This window comes from Choristoneura fumiferana, chromosome 16 (assembly GCF_025370935.1).
Source record: "Choristoneura fumiferana chromosome 16, NRCan_CFum_1, whole genome shotgun sequence".
Lineage (NCBI taxonomy): Eukaryota > Metazoa > Arthropoda > Insecta > Lepidoptera > Tortricidae > Choristoneura > Choristoneura fumiferana.
Genome location: NC_133487.1, coordinates 10,640,100 through 10,660,371, shown reverse-complemented (window position 1 = coordinate 10,660,371; position 20,272 = coordinate 10,640,100). Strand labels below are relative to the sequence as shown.

The 20,272-nt window shown below is 34.7% G+C and overlaps 1 protein-coding gene across 5 annotated transcripts in view; it reads left to right on the top strand.

The window, feature by feature from the left end:
- The window catches only part of LOC141436075 (uncharacterized), a gene marked incomplete at its 3' end in the record, with an annotated part of 52,244 nt that extends 35,895 nt beyond the window's left edge, over window positions 1–16,349 (top strand). For all 5 annotated transcript variants that reach the window (XM_074098922.1, XM_074098921.1, XM_074098920.1 and 2 more), the window contains 4 exon segments: window positions 4,462–4,591; window positions 13,199–13,347; window positions 13,931–14,072; window positions 15,938–16,349. In XM_074098922.1, the coding sequence (XP_073955023.1) occupies window positions 4,462–4,591; window positions 13,199–13,347; window positions 13,931–14,072; window positions 15,938–16,151 (635 nt within the window).
- Window positions 16,350–20,272: the final 3,923 nt, after the last annotated feature.

Sequence of the window (20,272 nt, the reverse complement as noted above, 5' to 3'; positions counted from 1 at the left end):
TGGTCCTGATAAATGCTCTTGTAAGAATGTCAGACTAATATCAGCATAACATAAGAACATTATAAGCGTATGCTTTTTTGATCTTGTTTAAAGCTATTATATGATCAATAGCAATAGTTTAGTAAGATATTTGAATGATATTAGTTCATTTGATTTTATAATGGTCCTGATAAATGCTCTTGTAAGAATGTCAGACTAATATCAGCATAACATAAGAACATTATAAGCGTATGATTTTTTGATCTTGTTTAAAGCTATTATATGATCAATAGCAATAGTTTAGTAAGATATTTGAATGATATTAGTTCATTTGATTTTATAATGGTCCTGATAAATGCTCTTGTAAGAAGGTCAGACTAATATCAGCATAACATAAGAACATTATAAGCGTGTACTTTTTTGATCTTGTTTAAAGCTATTATAAGATCAATAGCAATAGTTTAGTAAGATATTAGAATGATATTAGTTCATTTGATTTTATAATGGTTTTGATAAAGGCTTTTGTAAGAATGTCAGACATAACATAAAAACACCAGACGAGTTAGTGTTGAGAAAAATATTGGTGAGGGTTCTGCAGGATTTGATTTCATGCAAGAAGTCGATATAGAGGACAGCAATTCAGTCTGTGACATAGATCATGTCAGTGAAAATAAATCTTCGACCGAGGACGAAACCGATTATGAAAAAACTTTTGCCTTAAAAAGTGATTTACAAAAATGGGCTTTAAACTTTTATGTACCACGTGCAAACGTAAATGGATTGCTATGTATTTTAAACAGAAGATTAAATAATGTTCTACCAAAGGATGCACGAACACTGCTTCAAACAAACAAAGAGACAGTACACATTAGTGAGTTGTCTCTAGGATAGGAATGTATTGGCATAGTAGCTTGATGAAGTCTGAATGATATTTTGGAACGTTTAACGTGCATTCCAGATATTATTCCGCTTAACATCATAAGCTCACCACGGGAAATTATAAAGAAAGCCTCAGATAGCTTGTTTATAGCCCTCGCCTTCGATCTGAGACTTTCTTTATATTATTTCCCTATGTGAACAGTTTCCTAATATTTGTTTGATTTTATGGTTTTCATCTTCTTCTCAGCCATTTACATCACCAACGTTGTCACTTAAATAAAAAGTAAAAACTTTTAGTATATTTGTTTTTATAAAGTCGAGTGATCAGGTTAGGATAAAATCAGGTAAGGGTTAAACAGTTCATGTTTTATGTAGGTAAATCAAGGAACCCTAAATTAATTCAACATGGCCGTACCATTGGTATTCAGAATGCTAATATTAGAGTAAATGATCTTACAATAGTCTAATAGTGCGCTGGAAAAGTGCAACTATAACAATGGCATCATTTTCACTACAATTATAGAAATAAAAAATATACGAGGATAGAAAATACTATTTTAATTGATTATTTGAGTGGGCGCATGAAATTTGAAGCGTAAAACAGGGTCTACTTTACAGTAAATAATATTTTCCAACGTAAATACTTACCGCGCAACATAAAGAACCACCAATGATAACAAACACGTTATTAATATTACTACTATTATTATACTTGCATTCAGTTTGTCACTACAATATTTTATGCCACGCTGCAGTTCACTCACCGAGCATAATGCACGCGGAATGTTTCAAAATTTCGTGTGGTCGTACATAAAATCAAAATAAGCTTGTTTAGGCTCACAAGATTCTAACGTTGGGCCAATATAAGCCTATGCAGGCTTACAAAATACTTACGTAAAAGCGATATTAGCCTAAGGCAGCTTAAATTAGTTTTGTAAAGATTATTGTAAATGCGATCAGTATTCAATAAGACTGATATTAGGACGATGTTAAAATAAATACGCTTATAATTTGTGCCCAAATCCAGGCTTATACGATGATATAAAACCAATATTAGAGTGAAAATTTATAGTTTTGAGATGGTTGTAAGAGGGATTTTGCTGGTTGGGTAATTTATTACTTAACAATAAAGTCAATTGTTAGGGTCCCATAACCAAAATGGCAAAAACGGAACCCTTATAGTTTCGCCATGTCTGTCTGTTTGTCTGTCCGTCCGCGGCTTTGCTCAGGGACTACCAATGCTAGAATGCTGTGATTTTGCACGAATATATTGTAAACTATACCGACAAAATGGTACAATAAAAAAATCAAAAAAAATTTTTTTAGTGAACCTCCCGTAGACGTAAAGCGGGGGTGATTTATTTTCTCATCCAATCTTGTAATGTGGGGTATCGTTGGATAGGTCTTTTAAAACCATTAGGGGGTTGCTAAAACGATTTTCGATTTAGTGATTTGTTTGCAAAATATTCAACTTTAAAGTGCAAATTTTCATTAAAATCGAACCCTCTAAAATCTTAACCGGTCTGTGGAAATTAAAAAAAAAAATCAGGATGGTATCAAACTTACAAGGAAAACTAGAACGGTTAAGTTTTCTTGAGAATTATTAGTAGTTTAAGAGTAAATAGCAGCCTAAGGTATAAAATATACGAAATCCTTAGAAAAGTAAGTATTACCTAATTTTTTCGTAAATGCTATGGTGGAACCCTATTTCGGACGTGTCCGACCTATGCTTAAAAAAAAGTGACTTTGTCTTTTATGAATTGTAAAATTTTCTTCTACTATTCATTTTAGTTTTCTTTTATTCGATATATTTTTTCTCATTATACTTACATAGGTATGTAGGTATATTTTTTAATTTGGAAGTCGTCGTCGCCGTCGAAAAAAAATTGTAGTCGAAATGAAAAGCAGTGAAAAAACACCAAACATCACACTCGAAATATTGGCTATTCGATTTAGGAACTCGGTTAGTTGGTGGGATAGTACGGTGAATTTGCAATTACTGTACAGATCAATGCGCTCACTTTAAAAAATAGCTATAGATGTTACAAGTCAATGTTTTTTTAATCTTCGACTGTTACTTTTACGTTACCTAATTAAAGTTTCGTGGAATACATTACAGCTGTAGGAGTTTCGCTTATCATCTTTATCCTTATGTTATTGGGTTAGGTATTGTCACTTTGATATAAATAGATATACATACGTTCTATTTACACCCTCATCATCGTTCAGTACGCTACCAAGCTATTTATGAGAGAATGGTCGGAGAATAACGCTTAATGCGAAAGATTACGTCTCCAAATTATCCGGGCGGTACGAGTTTTACGGCCCCAGGTATAAATATGGCGTGCTTACTTACAAAATAAAGATAACGATGCAGCATTTGATCGGGTATAAATTGTTGATGTTGTTTCAATTTAGGCAGCTTGGTAGTTTTTTGTTTAGATAAGGAGGCTTGTTAGCCTAATGGTTTACATGATCTATGGCCTCTCAGACTCACTGTGTTGGTTCGAACCCGAAGGCACCTGTGATTTTCTGAATTAATGTGTGGATTCATGAAATTTACCATGACCATTTTGACGAAGGAAAACAAGCGCATACACCTGCAAAAGACATCACGATTTGCAGCGAATAAGAATAATTCTAAGCGTTAACAAACCCTCCACAGTTAAAAAAATCATCCTCATCATCCTCTACCGGAAAACTCCCACTGTTAGACAAAATCTTTGTCACAAAGACCTCCCCCTTAGAACGTCACAATGAACGGCACGGCACCCCACTTGCATCCATCGAAAAAAAATAACATCAATATTTTTGTTCTAAATCGTAACATTATGAAGATTTTTTTTATTGTAGGTACCCTACTCTTTAAATAATCTACAAATTTGTGTTCGCCCTCTCTAAATAAATTCTTCGAATACTTGAATTTAAGCTTAATTTCAGTTAAGCCCTCCGAGAACTTTTTATTAAATTTAAGTAAAATGTTGTTTAAATTACTAACGCAAAGTAAAATAAAATGGTTTCGAAAACGTCAGAAGTTAAGAATGAAATTGTTAAAATATCGGGCCTTCTGGTACCTATCTTTTGAAGTGGCCGCGATAGAAGTTTTAATTGGTATTCTGACATTGCTGAAATTAGAATTGTATTTATGTCATAATTTAGGCGGAAAAATGTGTGTCTACGTTCGCATTTCGATGGAAAACGTCATGAGTACATTCACACATATTCATGCAAGTCGGACCCGGGCACGGAGGGTTCCATATACCTTTTAGTTACATGAAATGTACCATGTTTTAAACGGCTGGATATATCTATAAATACCTATCCAGTGTTAGCAGAGCCCTACATGTAACCAAAATGTACGAAGTGTGGGGCCGTTTTATCCGACTTCAAAAAGTGCAGGGAAATTCAAAGAATTTTTTTTTTTCAACAATTGTATTACTGACTGTAAAACAATTACGGGTGACTATATGTATGTATATTATATATACATTAGCAATTTCGATACGGCTATTCCTTGGTCGGAGCTATATTATTGTTTTCACCAGCCATCTGTGCGGTTGAGGTTCATGGCGTCAGCTCTAATACAGTACTCTTTCTGTACAGGTAGTAAAGGAGCCACGCTGGGCGAGACAGACAGCTGTGACCCGAAAGAATTGGGTATATGTGTGGAAAAGATCCCCAAAACACCAGTCGGCCTACCCAAGACCAAAGAAGAACTAGACACACACTGCCGGTTGGTAAAGCAAAGCCATACTTTAAAATTATGATGATGACGTAAAAACACGTTAAAACCAATCAAATACGAGTGGTAACTAACTTATAAAACGTTTCGTTTTTAGGTTTTTTTATCTCCCAAGGGGAAAGGAACCCTTACAGGATTATTTATTTGTCCTTCTGTCAAATTCAAATTCAAATCATTTATTCAGTAAATAGGCCGCAATGGGCACTTTTACACGTCATTTTTTTCAACTACCAGCGCTTTCGGAAAGACCATCATTGCCAAGAAAAATGCGCCGCGAGAAACTTGGCAGAAAGTCATTTTTTCAACATAAAATAATTACAAATAAAATACTTAAAAACTACAGTATTCAATTAAATAAAAAAAAATACAAAAAAAATAATAATAATAATACAGGGATTTATGGGGTCCCTTAGTTACAAAACTAAACACTAACTATTATTTACGTACAGTGGAAGTGTAGACTGCTTCCACTCCACCGTCATAAATAAAATAAAAAAATCTGAAATTTACATTTTAGGTCAAATAACCATTAAGCTTTTGGATTCCGAAGGCAAGCTCACGTCTGCCGCCCCCAAAGTTAGCTCACACGAACTCATGTCATGCTCTGAAAGCAGAGCGGTACCGAGGACATGGTATTGCTTCCGTTCCCATAAGCTCTATGGGATCGACTTGGGCCTGTGACTAGAAATGAAACTAAAAATATACAAGTATAAAATCCATAAGCTTAACAATATACAGCCTTAAATATGGCAAGGGGATGTATACAGTCCCTGAGTTAATAATAAAATTACTATATACCAAGGGGATGTAGAAAGTCCCTGAGTTAATAATAAATAAAATTCCTAATCTAAATAATTCAAAGATGCATATAGTCTCTGATTGTCAAAGTCTGTACGTCAGACCCTTTTGCTCAAGAACGTGTGGAAGTTTTAAGTTGAAATTAATATCAAATACTTATTTCTGAAATTACCTACTAGGGGCTGTAAAAAAATATTTTTCTTAGTTCGTGTGATTAAAAGATGCAACCTTTTGAAATCATATTTTTAAACCAATCCTTTGAAAATTAGAATTTATAAGGTACCCGTTGCCAAATAATTATTAAAATAGGCATGAATTACGGCCTCATAATCATAGAATAAGTAACAGAAAAAGTCCGAAAAGCATTAATGCCTAAAAAAAATCGTATTTTTCATAGAAAAACTGTGAAATACGAACCTATTTTTTGGCTGGATTTTTTTGTTCTGAACCCTTTACTCGCACTTTGTCAGTTTTGTGAACTCGGCTGCACTTTAAATAATATAGACTAGACAGACATGGATTTTTAAATTAAATTTACAATTTTATTACATACGAGCAGACGAGTTTTTTCAGCGTCGATTAAAAACTGTTATAACACAAATTGATAACCATGTATTTATTGATATCATAGCTCTTTTAAAACGCGGCGCTTTTCTAACACGCATAAATAAATGTATTATTAAGCTTCAATAATATAACTATTTTATCAATGAATGTGATGGAATATTTTAACTGGATTTGCAATCACTTTTTATTATATTGTAATGATATGAAATTCGGGAATTATGCGTAGTTCTGATGACAGTACAATAATTATGGTACCATTTGGCTGATCTATTCATGGTGTAGGAAGATAGTCACTGGAACTCCAAGACAGAATGATGTAACCAAGCCATGTTTGGGCTTTTAAATGGTCTTATGGTTTTGATTAAAGGTAATTTCCATGGAGCAGTTAGGCAGTTACCATTAAACCGTATTTTTTAGTTTTTTTAACTATCGAGCTCGTCACTTAATTATAAAAAATGAATGGAATAGAATAGAAAATACTTACTGTTTCTTAACAACTACAATACACATAATTATATTGTAGCAAAACCTTAAATATGTACAAATGCAATTTGCAAGGCTGGCAATGTATCAGCAGTCCTGATGGTGCTGCGAATGTCCATGGACGACGGTAATCACTTAACATCAAGTGAACTGTCTGCTCGTTTGTCTGCTATGCGTACATAAAAAGAAGTTGTCATAAAAAAGGACTCCACTCAGCTTGTGTCATGGCACATGGTGCCACGACGCTGATTTCAGTGGGTCCACAAATAAAATTAATAGCTTTATAAAGGACGTTGAAAGAGAGCTAAGGTTGCGCCAACGTCAGATTTTGATGCGATGCTTTATAAGCTCTCGTGCGAAGGTCCTAAGACCTGTAAGACTGGCAGGGCTTAGGCGCCACCGACACTAATCCTGACGGTTAGCGAGAAAACCGGTCTAATTTCACGCCACTTTGATTACACGAAAGTTGATTAAAGCTTCAACGTTTTATTAACATGATTTAAGATTGTATGTAAACTCATATTAAATATAATGACCCGGATAACTCACGTCTTAAGTCGAGTTTAGCTCGACATGTTTCGGGCTAATCCGTAGCCCTTCGTCTTCGGAGCAACGCGACTCAGCGGCTGCTGCAACACGCGCACTGCAGCAGCCGCTGAGTCGCGTTGCTCCGAAGACGAAGGGCTACGGATTAGCCCGAAACATGTCGAGCTAAACTCGATTTAAGACGTGAGTTATCCGGGTCATTATATTTGATATGAGTGAGTCTCACGGTAGTTTCATGTATGTAAACTCTTTATTGTACAAAATAAGTAAACAAACACAATTGACAAACAATTAGATATATGTACAAAGACGAACTTATCCCTTTAAGGGATCTCTACCAGTCAACCTAGATTGTTTTTAGAGTTCTGCCCTTTAATAGTAGATTGATAAACAAGGGTTGTAATTGATCATTTACACTCGAGTTGAACACTACTTTTCATCACACATGCGAGGAAATAAAGAATAGTACAATGTGTCTTAAGGGCGGTAAATAAGGAATTACGAACGAGAGTCTATTAGAAGCCCGAAGTCGAAGACTGAGGGCTTTAATGAGTCGATGTTCGTAATTCTAGTACCGCCCGTGCGACATACAATGTTTTTCATCACATTTGCGAGTAAAATTTTATATTTGTAAAAGAAAAAATATAATTCTTCATTAGGTACAAACTTTATTCGTTTCGTAACGTAATACTATAACTTTTTACATATTACGTCAAATTTCAACTGGCCAAAAACGGTCTTAAGGTGGCCAAAAACGATACTTCTACCCTACGCACGTGTACGACATGAATCCCTTCCGCCCTTATGAACACCCTTAAGTGAACAACAAGGTTAAATAAGTCATTTGTCCGCCTAAATAAAGGTCAAATTTCCGTCCAATTGAAATAGAAGACCCTTGTCGAAATCAAGTGACATTCTGTTGGTACCTAATATAAAAACCGGAAAATAACGAACAAATTTATAGGTCCCTATGAATATCCAATGTTACCAGGGCCCCTCGCGTAAGCAAAATGTACGCAGAGTGGGGGTCATTGTAGATGGTTATGGCATAAACAGACAGACATAAAAAATAAAGATTTTCAGACTTTTCTCGTTGCTTGTGATAGAGCTGCCTTCATATGAATTTTCAAGTTTCTACGACAACCGGCAGAAAGTACCTTACCTATATAAGTTTTTCGGTTAGGTACGGCAATTTGCTTGGAAACACCTTTTTTAGGGTTCCGGAGCCAAAATGGCAAAAACTGGCTGTCTGTCTGTCTGTCTATATATAAATATTTTATTTTATATATATATATATATATATATATTATATATATAAGCTATGCCGACAAAATGGTACAATAAAAAATTAAAAAAAAATTTTTTTAGTGTACCTCCCATAGACGTAAAGTGGGGGTGATTTTTTTTATCATCCGACCTTGAAGTGTGGGGTATCGTTGGATAGGTTTTAAAATCATTAGGGGTTGCTAACACGATTTTTCGATTCAGTGATTTGTTTGCAAAATATTCAACTTTAACGTGCAAATTTTCATTAAAATCGAGCGTCCCCCCCCCTCTAAAATCTAAACCGGTGGGTGGAAAATTTTGAAAAAATTCAGAATGGTAGTAAGCATATGAAACTTTCAAGGAAAACTATAGCGGCTAAGTTTGCTTGAGAATTATTAGTAGTTTAAGAGTAAATAGCAGCCTAAGGTATAAAATATACCTAAACTTGGAAGATTCCGTATAAAATACGAAATCCTTAGAAAAATATTACTTATTTTTTTCGTAATGGCTACGGAACCCTATTTTGGGCGTGTCCGACACGCTCTTGGCAGGTTTTTTAAATTTATGACTGTACCTTTTCATTGCGTTAACTTATAAGTTTAATTTTTTCATTGCAATGAATTTTAAGGGGTGGGAGTCCGGAGTATTTGATATTAATTTCAGCTTGATACCTCCTCACGTTCCTGGGAAAAAGTGTGTTGACAGAAGAACAACTAAAGTGATCCTATGAGTGACCCTTTTTCCTTTTGAGATACGGTTCCCAAAAAAATTGTAATATAGGTATTTAGTTCGTTTTAAGTTTAAATTAAATAAATATCATGGGACACTTGACACCAATTGACGTAGTCCCAAACTAAGCAAAGCTTGTACTATGGATACTAGGCCACGGATGAACATACTTATATAGATAAATACATACTTAATAAATACATATTAAACATCCAAGACCCGAGAACAAACATTGGGTAGATATTTGTGCTGCTGCTGTATATTAAACTCAAATCAACTCATTGGTTTCTAAATATGCAATTTCTGAGATACTTACTTATTTTGTTCTTTTTTTGCCCTACGGCTTCACTAGGTGAGCGCTGATGTAGGTCATAGGTAATAGTTCAATTGGAATTCCAAAATTTTACAAAATTCCCAGAACTCCTAGAAATAACTATTTCATTTCATGTTTCTAGATTTAGCGGCTGTGATTTCAGAATTTTACATAATGTGTGCAGTTGTAGGTAAGTATAATATCCCGTGGTATTATATGTGAGTGTATTAGCGGTATACAAGGTGATAGTTAAATAACTGAAAACCAGAATGAAGTTTGCTCAGAATTTAGAGTAGAATCGATTACACTATACTTTAAATCAGGTTGAAGTTGTATTTTTAAATCCCTTTTTTACTGTGCCTAGTCTAAAAGTTACGAATGCAACATGCGCCAATTCAATGTTCTAGCGAGGTTATACAAGTAGGTACCTAACTACTATTTGAATAATTTAATACTGGCCGTTTTGCTGACAGTTTGATTTTATTCTAAAAACGACGAAACTTAACTGACAAATACAAATTATGAGTGTACAGTTAGAAATCAAGTAGAATTACTGACTTAGCAAAACACACGAATATCTTTTGAAATAATGAAGGTAATTTCGTAAATACGAGTAAATGCAAAAATAAAACAACTAACAATATTTTGGGGTGTCTGTGGTTTCCAGTTATTTACTTAATTAGCATCATGTATACAGTTACAGAATAACTAAGTATACTATATATTGTGTAGAATTCAGATAAACTAATATAATTGTAAATTACAAAGTTCACGAAATAACCAAGCTCGAGACAATGATGTTATATATTTATAAAAGAGGTTACAGGTCCATTCACAAGAACTGGCACTAATAAGTGAATGTCTCCATGTGTGCATCACGAAATGATGCAATAAGTGATAATCGTGTTTTTAGACAATCTCGTGTCATAACCGCCGCTCGTGTAACCGCCCAAATGTAGCTTATGTCTAATCGAGTTTATAGCGTCAAAATGTCGTCGTAAGTCATGCATAAATGTAATAATACATTCCCACTTGATTGGTTTTAATAATGCGTAAAAGTAAAATCAGTAAAAAAAACAAATCTATGATAAAAAGGATGCCTGTGTGGCGTTTTTATAGTTTTTAGAGGTAGAAAATTTATTAGCTAGCGTGGGTGATAAATAAGCTCAAGACCAAAATTAAAATTCACAAAAATTTATTCCAATTAAATAATGCTCCGGCTAGGTCGCGGGTAAGTAGAATCTACGAGTTGAGCGCACTGAATTTAAATGGCAAAGGTACAGGTCCCGGTCTGGGTTCACTTCCCTGCGCACGACGATCTCGCCGCTGACGGGGCTCGTGGAGGTGAAATTTGAAATCCCGGTGTTTCGGGGTGAAGTCCCGGAACGGCAGTTCGACAGGGCAGCTGACTCGTTCGGCTCAGGTACGACCCCCAGACTTGCTCCCTGGAAATCCCGCAATTTTGGCCGTTCATAAAAAGTCCGGATTCCAGTTAGTGACTGCGACATCGGATTTTTTCGATGAAATGTTTTTAGCTGGATGTTTGCGGATACGGGTTAAGTGAACCCCCAAGCACTAATTAGCAATCCTTGATGTGGCAGTCACAAATAATATCCTCGTTTACAAGCACAGACAGAAGGTGAAATATCTATTACAAAAGAAGCACTTAGTTGGCCAAAAGCATTGTGATCCAATTTAGATGTATGTGTAAGATAATAAGGTAATTAATTACATAGCATGGATCAACAATTAGTAGATATTCTGTTTAGCTGCATTAATATTTTCAATATGAGGGTAGGTCAAATTTCTAGAATGTTCAGTAGTACATAGTATTACAAGGCTTTGTCAAGCGGCTATGTTTAATTAAGTGGCTGAGACTGATAAAAACAGTAACGCTAAATAAAATAGAATTTAAGATTTTCAACAATAATCGATTAAATAAACCGACCAACCCAGCCGGTATCAATATGAATATTTTAAATAAAACAAGCATCAAACCTAACTCACATCCAGGCATTTTTTAAATTAGAATAAATAATATTTTTATTAACATTTACAATTATTATTTGTAGGAGGGTAGCTTGATGTTCTAGACTAGACGGAACGCAAGTACTACGAAGCGTTATTTACAAGCAGTGTCGTTATGCGGATGAAATGATTGCGCTAGATGATTTACTAAATCTAAAAAACACACAAATAAGCATGCAATGCGAATTACAATTGTAGGCTAGAATGTTTGTCTTACGAAGATAATAAATGTTCGCAAACACTCACCCGACTCGGGGAAACACTTCACTTGATTTTATTTGTGGAATTAATAAATTTGAATGGCGAAAATATTAATTAACAATTTACATATTCTATTTTCTTTTTGGTGTTTGTTGGTGGCTGCTGCACGGCAAAGTAATCTGCTCCGCTCCTGTCGCAAACACATCGCCTCGCATCACCGTTATTATTTATCCGTGTGACGTAGCTCATTGTTAAGCCGACCGGTTTTATCTAATACGAAAACGCTGCGCGCTTTCTGCTTGTTTGTAAATATTTATTTTTAGTGTTATTTTTTTTATAAAAAATTCTAGTACAATTGTGTATTCGTTTTTGTATTGTTAGTAATTAGAATTAAATAATTATTTGTAGAAGTAAAATTACTTGATTTAATTTTTTTTATCTCACATTTATGAGTTAATTAATGTTTTTAAATTAAAAAAACGATTGATGTAGTACAAAGGAGCAGATCTGCTACACCTGGAAGAGATCGCTCTTAAGCAAATAGGCTGGCTATTGATTGTAATTTTCTCTCTGTATACCTGTTTTCTGTATCGCTTACTATTTGTGGTGTATAATAAAGAGGCATTGTATTGTATTGTATAAATAATTCATGAATAGATATTTTAAGGCAGCTCATGTATATCTTTACGCCTGTAATAGCCCAATCAATCCAATCCAATTAAAAAAATGTGTAAAATTTTCACTTATAGCATCTTTTAAATGTCTACTCTCTATTTTAATAATGCATATCTTTGATAGAGATTATCAAATTATTTCTAATCTGACCTTATTAAACAACCTACTTAAGACCAGAATAGGTATGATTCGTTTTAGAACGGCTTAGTAAATTCAATTTAGGTACTCGTAGATATGAAATGTACAAATCAAATGTGTTAAGTTTCTAGGTCCAGTAGATTCACTACAAATTCCCTGTAATAGAATGGACAGACGGACACACGAGTGATCCTATAAAAGTTCTGTGGATGTGGACTAAAAACTAACGTCTTATCTAAACGTAAGCTCTTAGATGCGTGTGTTAAGCGCCAGATGACGTACGAGTAGGTTCGCTACTTGTGGTTCGATCAGATCAGCAGCACGCTCGCCGCTACACAAGTATGCGTACCTACAGTACCCGGCCATAAAGATTGCACATCGGTCTTTGGAAAGAGACTCGGGTAATTTCGGCTTCTTAAAGCGTTGTCACACACTACTTATGTGACGTTTGTCAGACGTTGTTCAGGTGCAATAGAGTAAGGACGCATTTAGATAAAAATATATAATAAAGAGTTGTTGAAACCCCCAAAATTTTAAATTGTACGATGGCATCTTTAGGAAAAAGAGGGAACTGTCCTTTTTCTAGTAGTTGAAACAGCTTTCTATGGATATCCAAAGTTTACGTATCATTATTGGACGTACCTATACTAATTAAGTCCATAAAGGTGCAGTATTTATTTGATATAAAACGGCATTTAATAAATACGATGATTGATGGACGGTCGCCAGTGTTCGGAAATCATCGTGAACAGCCAATTGTCTTTTTCCAAAGACCGATGTGCAATCTTTATCGCCGGGGACGTTACTTGCTCATACGTCTGGCCTTTTACTGAACTAAGATATACCGTCCTTAGGGCATACAACCTTGGCATGGGTTGCATCGATCCCTGGATAAAACGGTGCCTACCCACTGATGGACAGCGACTGATGCAGCAGCAGATTGGAGGAGCACGCGCCATCATGCGGTTCCTCTGTGCGAACGAGACCACTGCACTGCGTCGAGGTACAGTAACGAACGAGCTTCGATATATAGCTATCACGTCAAATATATGTATGTACCTATATATACACTGACCTTATTGTTATTGGCATAAAGGTATGTATAGTAGATTACTGCAGAGGCCGGAAAGTAGGGGGTTGCCGGCCAAGCAGACATAGACGGCCGAGCGTCGCGAGGAATATTATACCAAGTTTATATACGATGAGCGATTATACCCTTTACAAATATCTCAGATGGTGTTACTTATATCTAATGAAATTATAAAATATAAACTATTTTTATGCCGATCATTACATACTCTTGGCGGTGAGCCTGCTAACCAGCATAATATGTATGTAGAACATAATATGTATGTATAATAAATAACTATTCTGTAATCTAGGTCTGTAAGCTCGTTTTAGTCTCAAGCGGAAGTTTGCCTTGTACTTCCGGCACCGCCGGCCGGCCACACGAGTCATTACGGAGAGTTTCAGAACGTGACCCAATATCGACGCCGACCTTTGCATAAGTACCAAGGCAACCCGTAACCAAAGCCCACTCCTCTCCTGAGACAAAACAGCTAAACTGTAAAACTTCTGATCGGCAGAATTCCTTAAAGAGCAGAACTGCTGGGCGCGCGTGTCTCCCGAATGGTCTAATTGCGTGAACGAGCTCCAAGCTGCTGTCAAAGACATCAGCGACCGCGCCCAACTCTTCACCTACTTCAACAGGAATGGCGAGTTATGCTGGTGAGTTCCTGTTGTATGTATGAATGAATTCATAGTTGGAGAATCTCCGAGATGGTTACTTAGTCACATTCAGAAGATGAAATATGAGGTAAAATAGTTTTAAATTTTAAAATGCGAGTTAGCGAAAAACGGTAAAAACTTCTGAAATATCTTGCGGTACGTTTTAGGTATTTATGCTATGATATTATTTTCAAAAACTGCAAAAGATTAAAAAATATGTGGTATAAATAATATTCGTGTTCTATTTGTAAAACTGCCGAGGCTCGGAAAGTAGGAAATTAACTAACGCGGTAGTTTGCAAGCCGAACATAGCAAACCGTGCAAACGAGTCAGCAATTCTAGTTTCCCTCGACTCGAGGAATATACTTTCAAATTTTCCAAACAAAATATACCTACTTATATTTAATTAGTTAAACTGCTATTACTCTAAAACTATTTAGGTACCTACTAATAATTTCTCAAGCAAACTTAGCCGAAATAGTTTTCCGCAAGTAATTGGTTCCGGGAACTGCTCAATTTGGTATATTTTTCAGTTTCCAATCTTAAGCTAAACTGCCTAATCTAGGTTATCTACGTGGCTCGGCTATAATTTTTTTTGTTATATAACGTACGGTATCTCTATCTCACATTAAACATCTTGCCTAAAATGAGTATTCTATGAAATTAAACACAACGTTGACAATTGTCTATTGTCATAACAAGGTTCAACTTGAATTCATATAGGTAACTAGCTTATGCCCGCGACTTCGTATGCGCGGACTAGGTTATCGCGCGGTGGCGCCCTCTACCGAATAAAAAGTATCCTTTGTTGATCCTTGGGGCTTAAACTATCTCTATACCAAATTTAATCAAAATCGGTTCAGCGGTTTCGACGTGAAAGCGTAACACAGACAGATACTTGCGCATTTGTAATATTAAGTAGGGATTAAATAGAAGGTAAATGTTTGACTAAAACGTGGATACTTGACTCCAACATTAGAAAAAATCAAGTCTTAAGATTGTTTGTATTCAGATCAAACATGATCTTTTAATTTAACTCCTTTTTATTGCTGTAATTATTATAATAAAACAGAGGACTATTTACTGCCCGTATCGTAAAGCTTTTCATATGTACATAGAATGCGGATCGTCCGCACACTCATAGGGCTTAATATATATGGAAAATGGTGTATATTAATTTATCTCAGCGAGCATTATACAAGTTTAAATCATTTGTTTCGAAACGCATCTTTTGTTCCAATTAATGGGGCATGAATCCTTAAACAAGCTGAGTTTCAGTCAAAGAATTAACAAACTGTCATCATACTCGTAATAACACAATATCAAAAAATAAACATTTAAATTTTTTAAAGTAAAATGTTTTTGTTTATTTCAAGTATTGTGTAGTATTGTGTAGTACGAGTATTTAAAAAGAAATAAGCCTTACGAAAGCATTAAGTTCAATAAAGTTTTTCTTTTTTCTGAAAAAAATTTAGTGAGCCCCACGTAAGCCGCATTGCGTTTTTTGGTTTATAGCTTTGAAGCAAGATAAGTGTTCTTGTTTAAAACTAATCCATTATCTCCATTATGTTAAACATTACTTAGAGGTACAAGAACAAACTGTCGCGAAAACGGTATAATATAGTGCACCCATACTCACTCATGTATACTCTTACTGAAATTTTGTTTGAAGGGGAAATAATAATAATTATGTTTGTTTAATAAGCCACTTATTACTATTTTACAATATGTAAAACTAAAGTAGTAATATCAAACATATCTCGAAAACCCACACAAATTCAGAAATCACCAGACGCCATGTGACGTAATTCGCCGATGACCCGTGACCCCTTTCGAAATAAATCTAATCTAATTCATTTTTTTAGCGCAAGAGACGACTTTATCTCGTGCGTGACGCATGTGGGCCGGCTGTGCTCGGCGTCAGCAGGGAACCTACTCCGGCGCATGGCGTGGGTACTCGCGCAAGACGTCGCCGCTTGCAGCCAACCGCGCGCTTACTGCATCGCCCCACGATCTAGCGTCACCACACCATTATTAACAGCGCTCTCCACCGTCCTCCTATATCCACCACGACTCTAAGAGATCTAGGAGCAAGAGTTCCCAACAAGCAGGATACGTTAGCATTTTTGAAAGCTGTTAGTTTTTGTATTCGATGACGGATGACGCAGCTTCCTGAGCCATTTTAAAAAAACGTGTTAACTCGAGTTAATTATTTTTACATAACATATTGTAAGTTGCACGAAAAAGTTTCTTCGATTTGAAAAGCTTGAAGAAAAAGATATTGGGAACCCTTGTTCTACAAGCTTAATTTTTGTTGATGAGACTTACTGCATGCACACATGTCATTGTGCGTTCAAATATATGAATAATTATGACAGCGGCACTGGGCGAAGTTCCTAAAACGCATATATGCGTCAGTGTCAGTGAATGCGTTAAAGTGGTCTTTGAATGTGATGCATTTTTAAAGGTAGGTAGGAAGTATTAATGAAAAAATGCGAGCAACGTCTAACTAATTCAGGGTTTTAATGTATTGAAAATACTTTTTAATAATCAAAAAATCTCTGTTGATTTTATATTTTTTCCTAAAGATTGTGATGCGTAATACATTTCTTAAAATAATTAGACAAGAAATATTAAAAATAGTTTAACGTGTTACAACAATTTTATTTAAAATTTCAAGGTTTAAGCTAAAGAATTCGAGGTAAGTGATTATTTATATATAATCAGTTGTGAAAAGAACAACGACTAAATTATCTGGACTCAATTTACTTATCAATAGTGCCAAATTTCTAATTACAAATTACTCGAAACTTCACTGGCCAACAAGATCACAACTGATTTTGTGCTTTTACCTAAATGAGCTCTCTATAATTGATTTCAAGAGAGTAGTTTAAGGTAGAGTTACACTGGTACCTGTATCATGGAAGCGAGTTTTTAGATAGTAGCGTTAGCATATATGCTCATGCTCATCATGACAAAATGGTAATTCTTCATACTTGATAGGTGTGTAAGTACTGAGTGCCAATTTTCCAAGGAAAAAGTTAAAAATTCAACTAATTTAGGAATGTTTGTGGCAATGTTTCTAATATATGTCTAAGTTTAATTTTATGCATAGTTATTTGCTAATAGAAAGGTAACATTAGCTTATATATCAATTATTGCGTGGTTAAATAATTGAATAGGTATCTATTTAGCTGCATTACCTCTCCTGGTCTTCAATTACAAAACTATTATGACAAATCTGTTTTAAAAATCCGCCTTTTACTTTTATTTCGACAAACTTAATGTAGGTATTTTAATAAGTATGTACCCATACATATGAGTATATTGATAGTTGCGTCTAATAAGTATTGCTCCACAATATGCGAAGACCTGCGCTGATACTACGTAGATGTTAATATTAAGATTATCGTATTTAGAGTAAGTTGGGCTACGAACTTAAGGGGTACTTCATTTATTACCTACTTAGTCAGCGTGACCATTATTGAATACGTGTCACTGATAAGTACAAGATAAGTAGCTAAATTTGACTAGCAAAGCTGGCCCGAAATACTGTTAACTCGTTAATTGTTACCTACTTAAAGAAGTTTACAATCCAACTTAGGGAAATACTTTTCCAGTCAATTAACATTCATAAATCTGATAAATATCTACTACTACCTACTTACCTACCTACTATTTGACAATACATTTTGGTTAAAATTTAGTTTTTAATACGAAGTTTTGTGCAGACTGTACTTTTTATTGATTGCACTTGCATTGTCATTCAAACTACATTTCTGTACCAAATTTCAAGTCGATGCCATTAACCGTCGAGGCGTTCTGTTCCGCAGAGACGATCTTGGCGGGATTACCAAAATTTCACTGCCAGATTATTGATATTCTTAGCTGATTTACATAAGTATAGATATCCAATTTCAGCTCAATTTAGTATCAGGAAGTGGTCATTTACATACATACATAACATACATTACACGTGAAGTTATAAATAAAAGCTCGTAAAAAGAGATAGCGCGCGGACCGCGCTACATGCGCCGCAAAAAACTGTTCTGCTAAATACGTTTCAGGCCTTTCAAATCTTTTTTTGGTATCTACATAATTATTATTCCAAGTTCTAATAACATAGGTTTTTTTTTATTTTTTAGGTCCGACTTAAACTTCAGTACGTAGTTCGTACCAGTTTGTGTAGTATAAGTAACATTGATGGGACGAAGTGGATGTACAATGCAATTTTAAGTATTTGAAAGACATTAATGAGATGAATGATTTTCATGAAATTATTTTTTGGCAATGAAGTTCATTATTTTATGAAACTAAAATTAATTTTGGTGACTAGCTATAGTTAATACTTAATCGACAACTATAAAGTTGTCACGGACGTTTTGTCCGGATATATCCTAGCTAAATACTAATTTTAAAGCATGTTATTATAAGAACATAGGCGTAAATTAAAGAAGCTGATGATATTGTTATATGTATACTTAACAGAATAAATATTTACGAAAGATGCGTGTTGAAAATAATCAATAAAGATGTTTGAAATACATAACTATTATTTTCTTTTATAAAATTATTTTAGCTCCGATCTACACTCACTCACTAAAAAGGCAGGAAAAAGTTTACAATACATGGTGTTAAAAAAATCTTACATTAGGGCTACTGATTACTAATACGATACAAGTGGAAAAATATTGAAATTCGAAATAAATAAAATTAAAGACTCAACGTCCATCCAAAAACTAAATTTATTTCTCCGAATTAAAATATTTTTCCACTTGTATCTTATTAGTAATCATAATGTGGGTTAAATTATCGTAAAGGATTTTTTAACACCATGTTTAGATACCAGAGTATATAGGTTACAAAATCGTATATTAATTCGTCGTAGTTAATTAGGAACGTTTAAACAAAGACAGAGACTCCCACCATTCCCACCCCATATTACTACTATTATTGGTTGTTGTCTACACTGTATTTTGTTTTTTTTGTTAACTTATTGTACTAATTTGTGATATTCAATTGTTTTGTATTGTATTAAAACTAGAAAATAATGTAAGTAATGTTTTTTCTATCAAACGTTAATTGCAATCGGACTACAGAACGCGAAAAAAAGTTGAATTTAGAGTCTCCTATTTTTTAAATTAGTTTAAAAGGGCCAGTTCGGAAATGTAATTTATCCACTCTCAGTAAGTAATTAGATTTCGTCGCCTAAACAACATTCGCGCAACTTGGTAACGAATTTGCAATTACATTATATATACCTACAAGGATCTAACAGTCAGGAACATGATATACTTGTAGGTAGGTTTGCTATTGTTTACGTCATTGTTTCAGAATAGGCTGTCCAAAAAAGTTTGAGTTACGGCTCTCAGGGCACTCCAACGTATTTCATATTAAAATACCTACCCACTACCAGGTTATTATTTTTAGCCAATTTTATTTCTTGCATCTTGGTAAGTAAGTATCTTTTTTTAGGGTTCCGGGACCAAAATGGCAAACGGAACCGCCATATAGTTTCGCCATGTCTGTCGGTCTGTCTGTCCGTCCGTCCGCGGCTTTGCTCAGGGACTATCAATGCTAGAAAGCTGTAATTTTGCACGAATATGTATGTAAACTATGCCGACAAAATGGTACAATAAAAAATAAAAATGGTTTTTTTGGTGTACCTCCCATAGACTTAAAGTGGGGATGATTTTTTTTCTCTTCCAACCTTGTAGTGTGGAGAATCGTTGGATAGGTTTGCGAAATATTCAACTTTAAAGTGCAAATTTTTATTAAAATCGAGTGTCGCTCCCTCTAAAAAGGGATTTTTCTAAATTCCCACAGGAAAGGGGATAAATGGGATTTATATTTTCGCTTCAAAGCGGCCTTAACTCCGTAATTATAAATATTTGTGACCTCAAATTTGGCATGCAGGTAGCACTAATAACTAAAAACTGTTTCAAGATTTCCCAAAAATCCCACGGGATAAAACGTTTAAAGAGGATTTTATAAACTACTGTCTGTTCAATATAGGAATGGACAAGGGAAAATAGGCTCTTTATAATGCACGCTTTAGGAAGTTATTTAATAAATTGCATTTTTTTATATACGGTCTAAACTAAATTATATATAAAATATCGAAGACGTCAATATCAGTTTTCAATATTAATTATAATTAACTGTTGCCCGCGACTCCCTTCACGTAGAATTCGTTTATT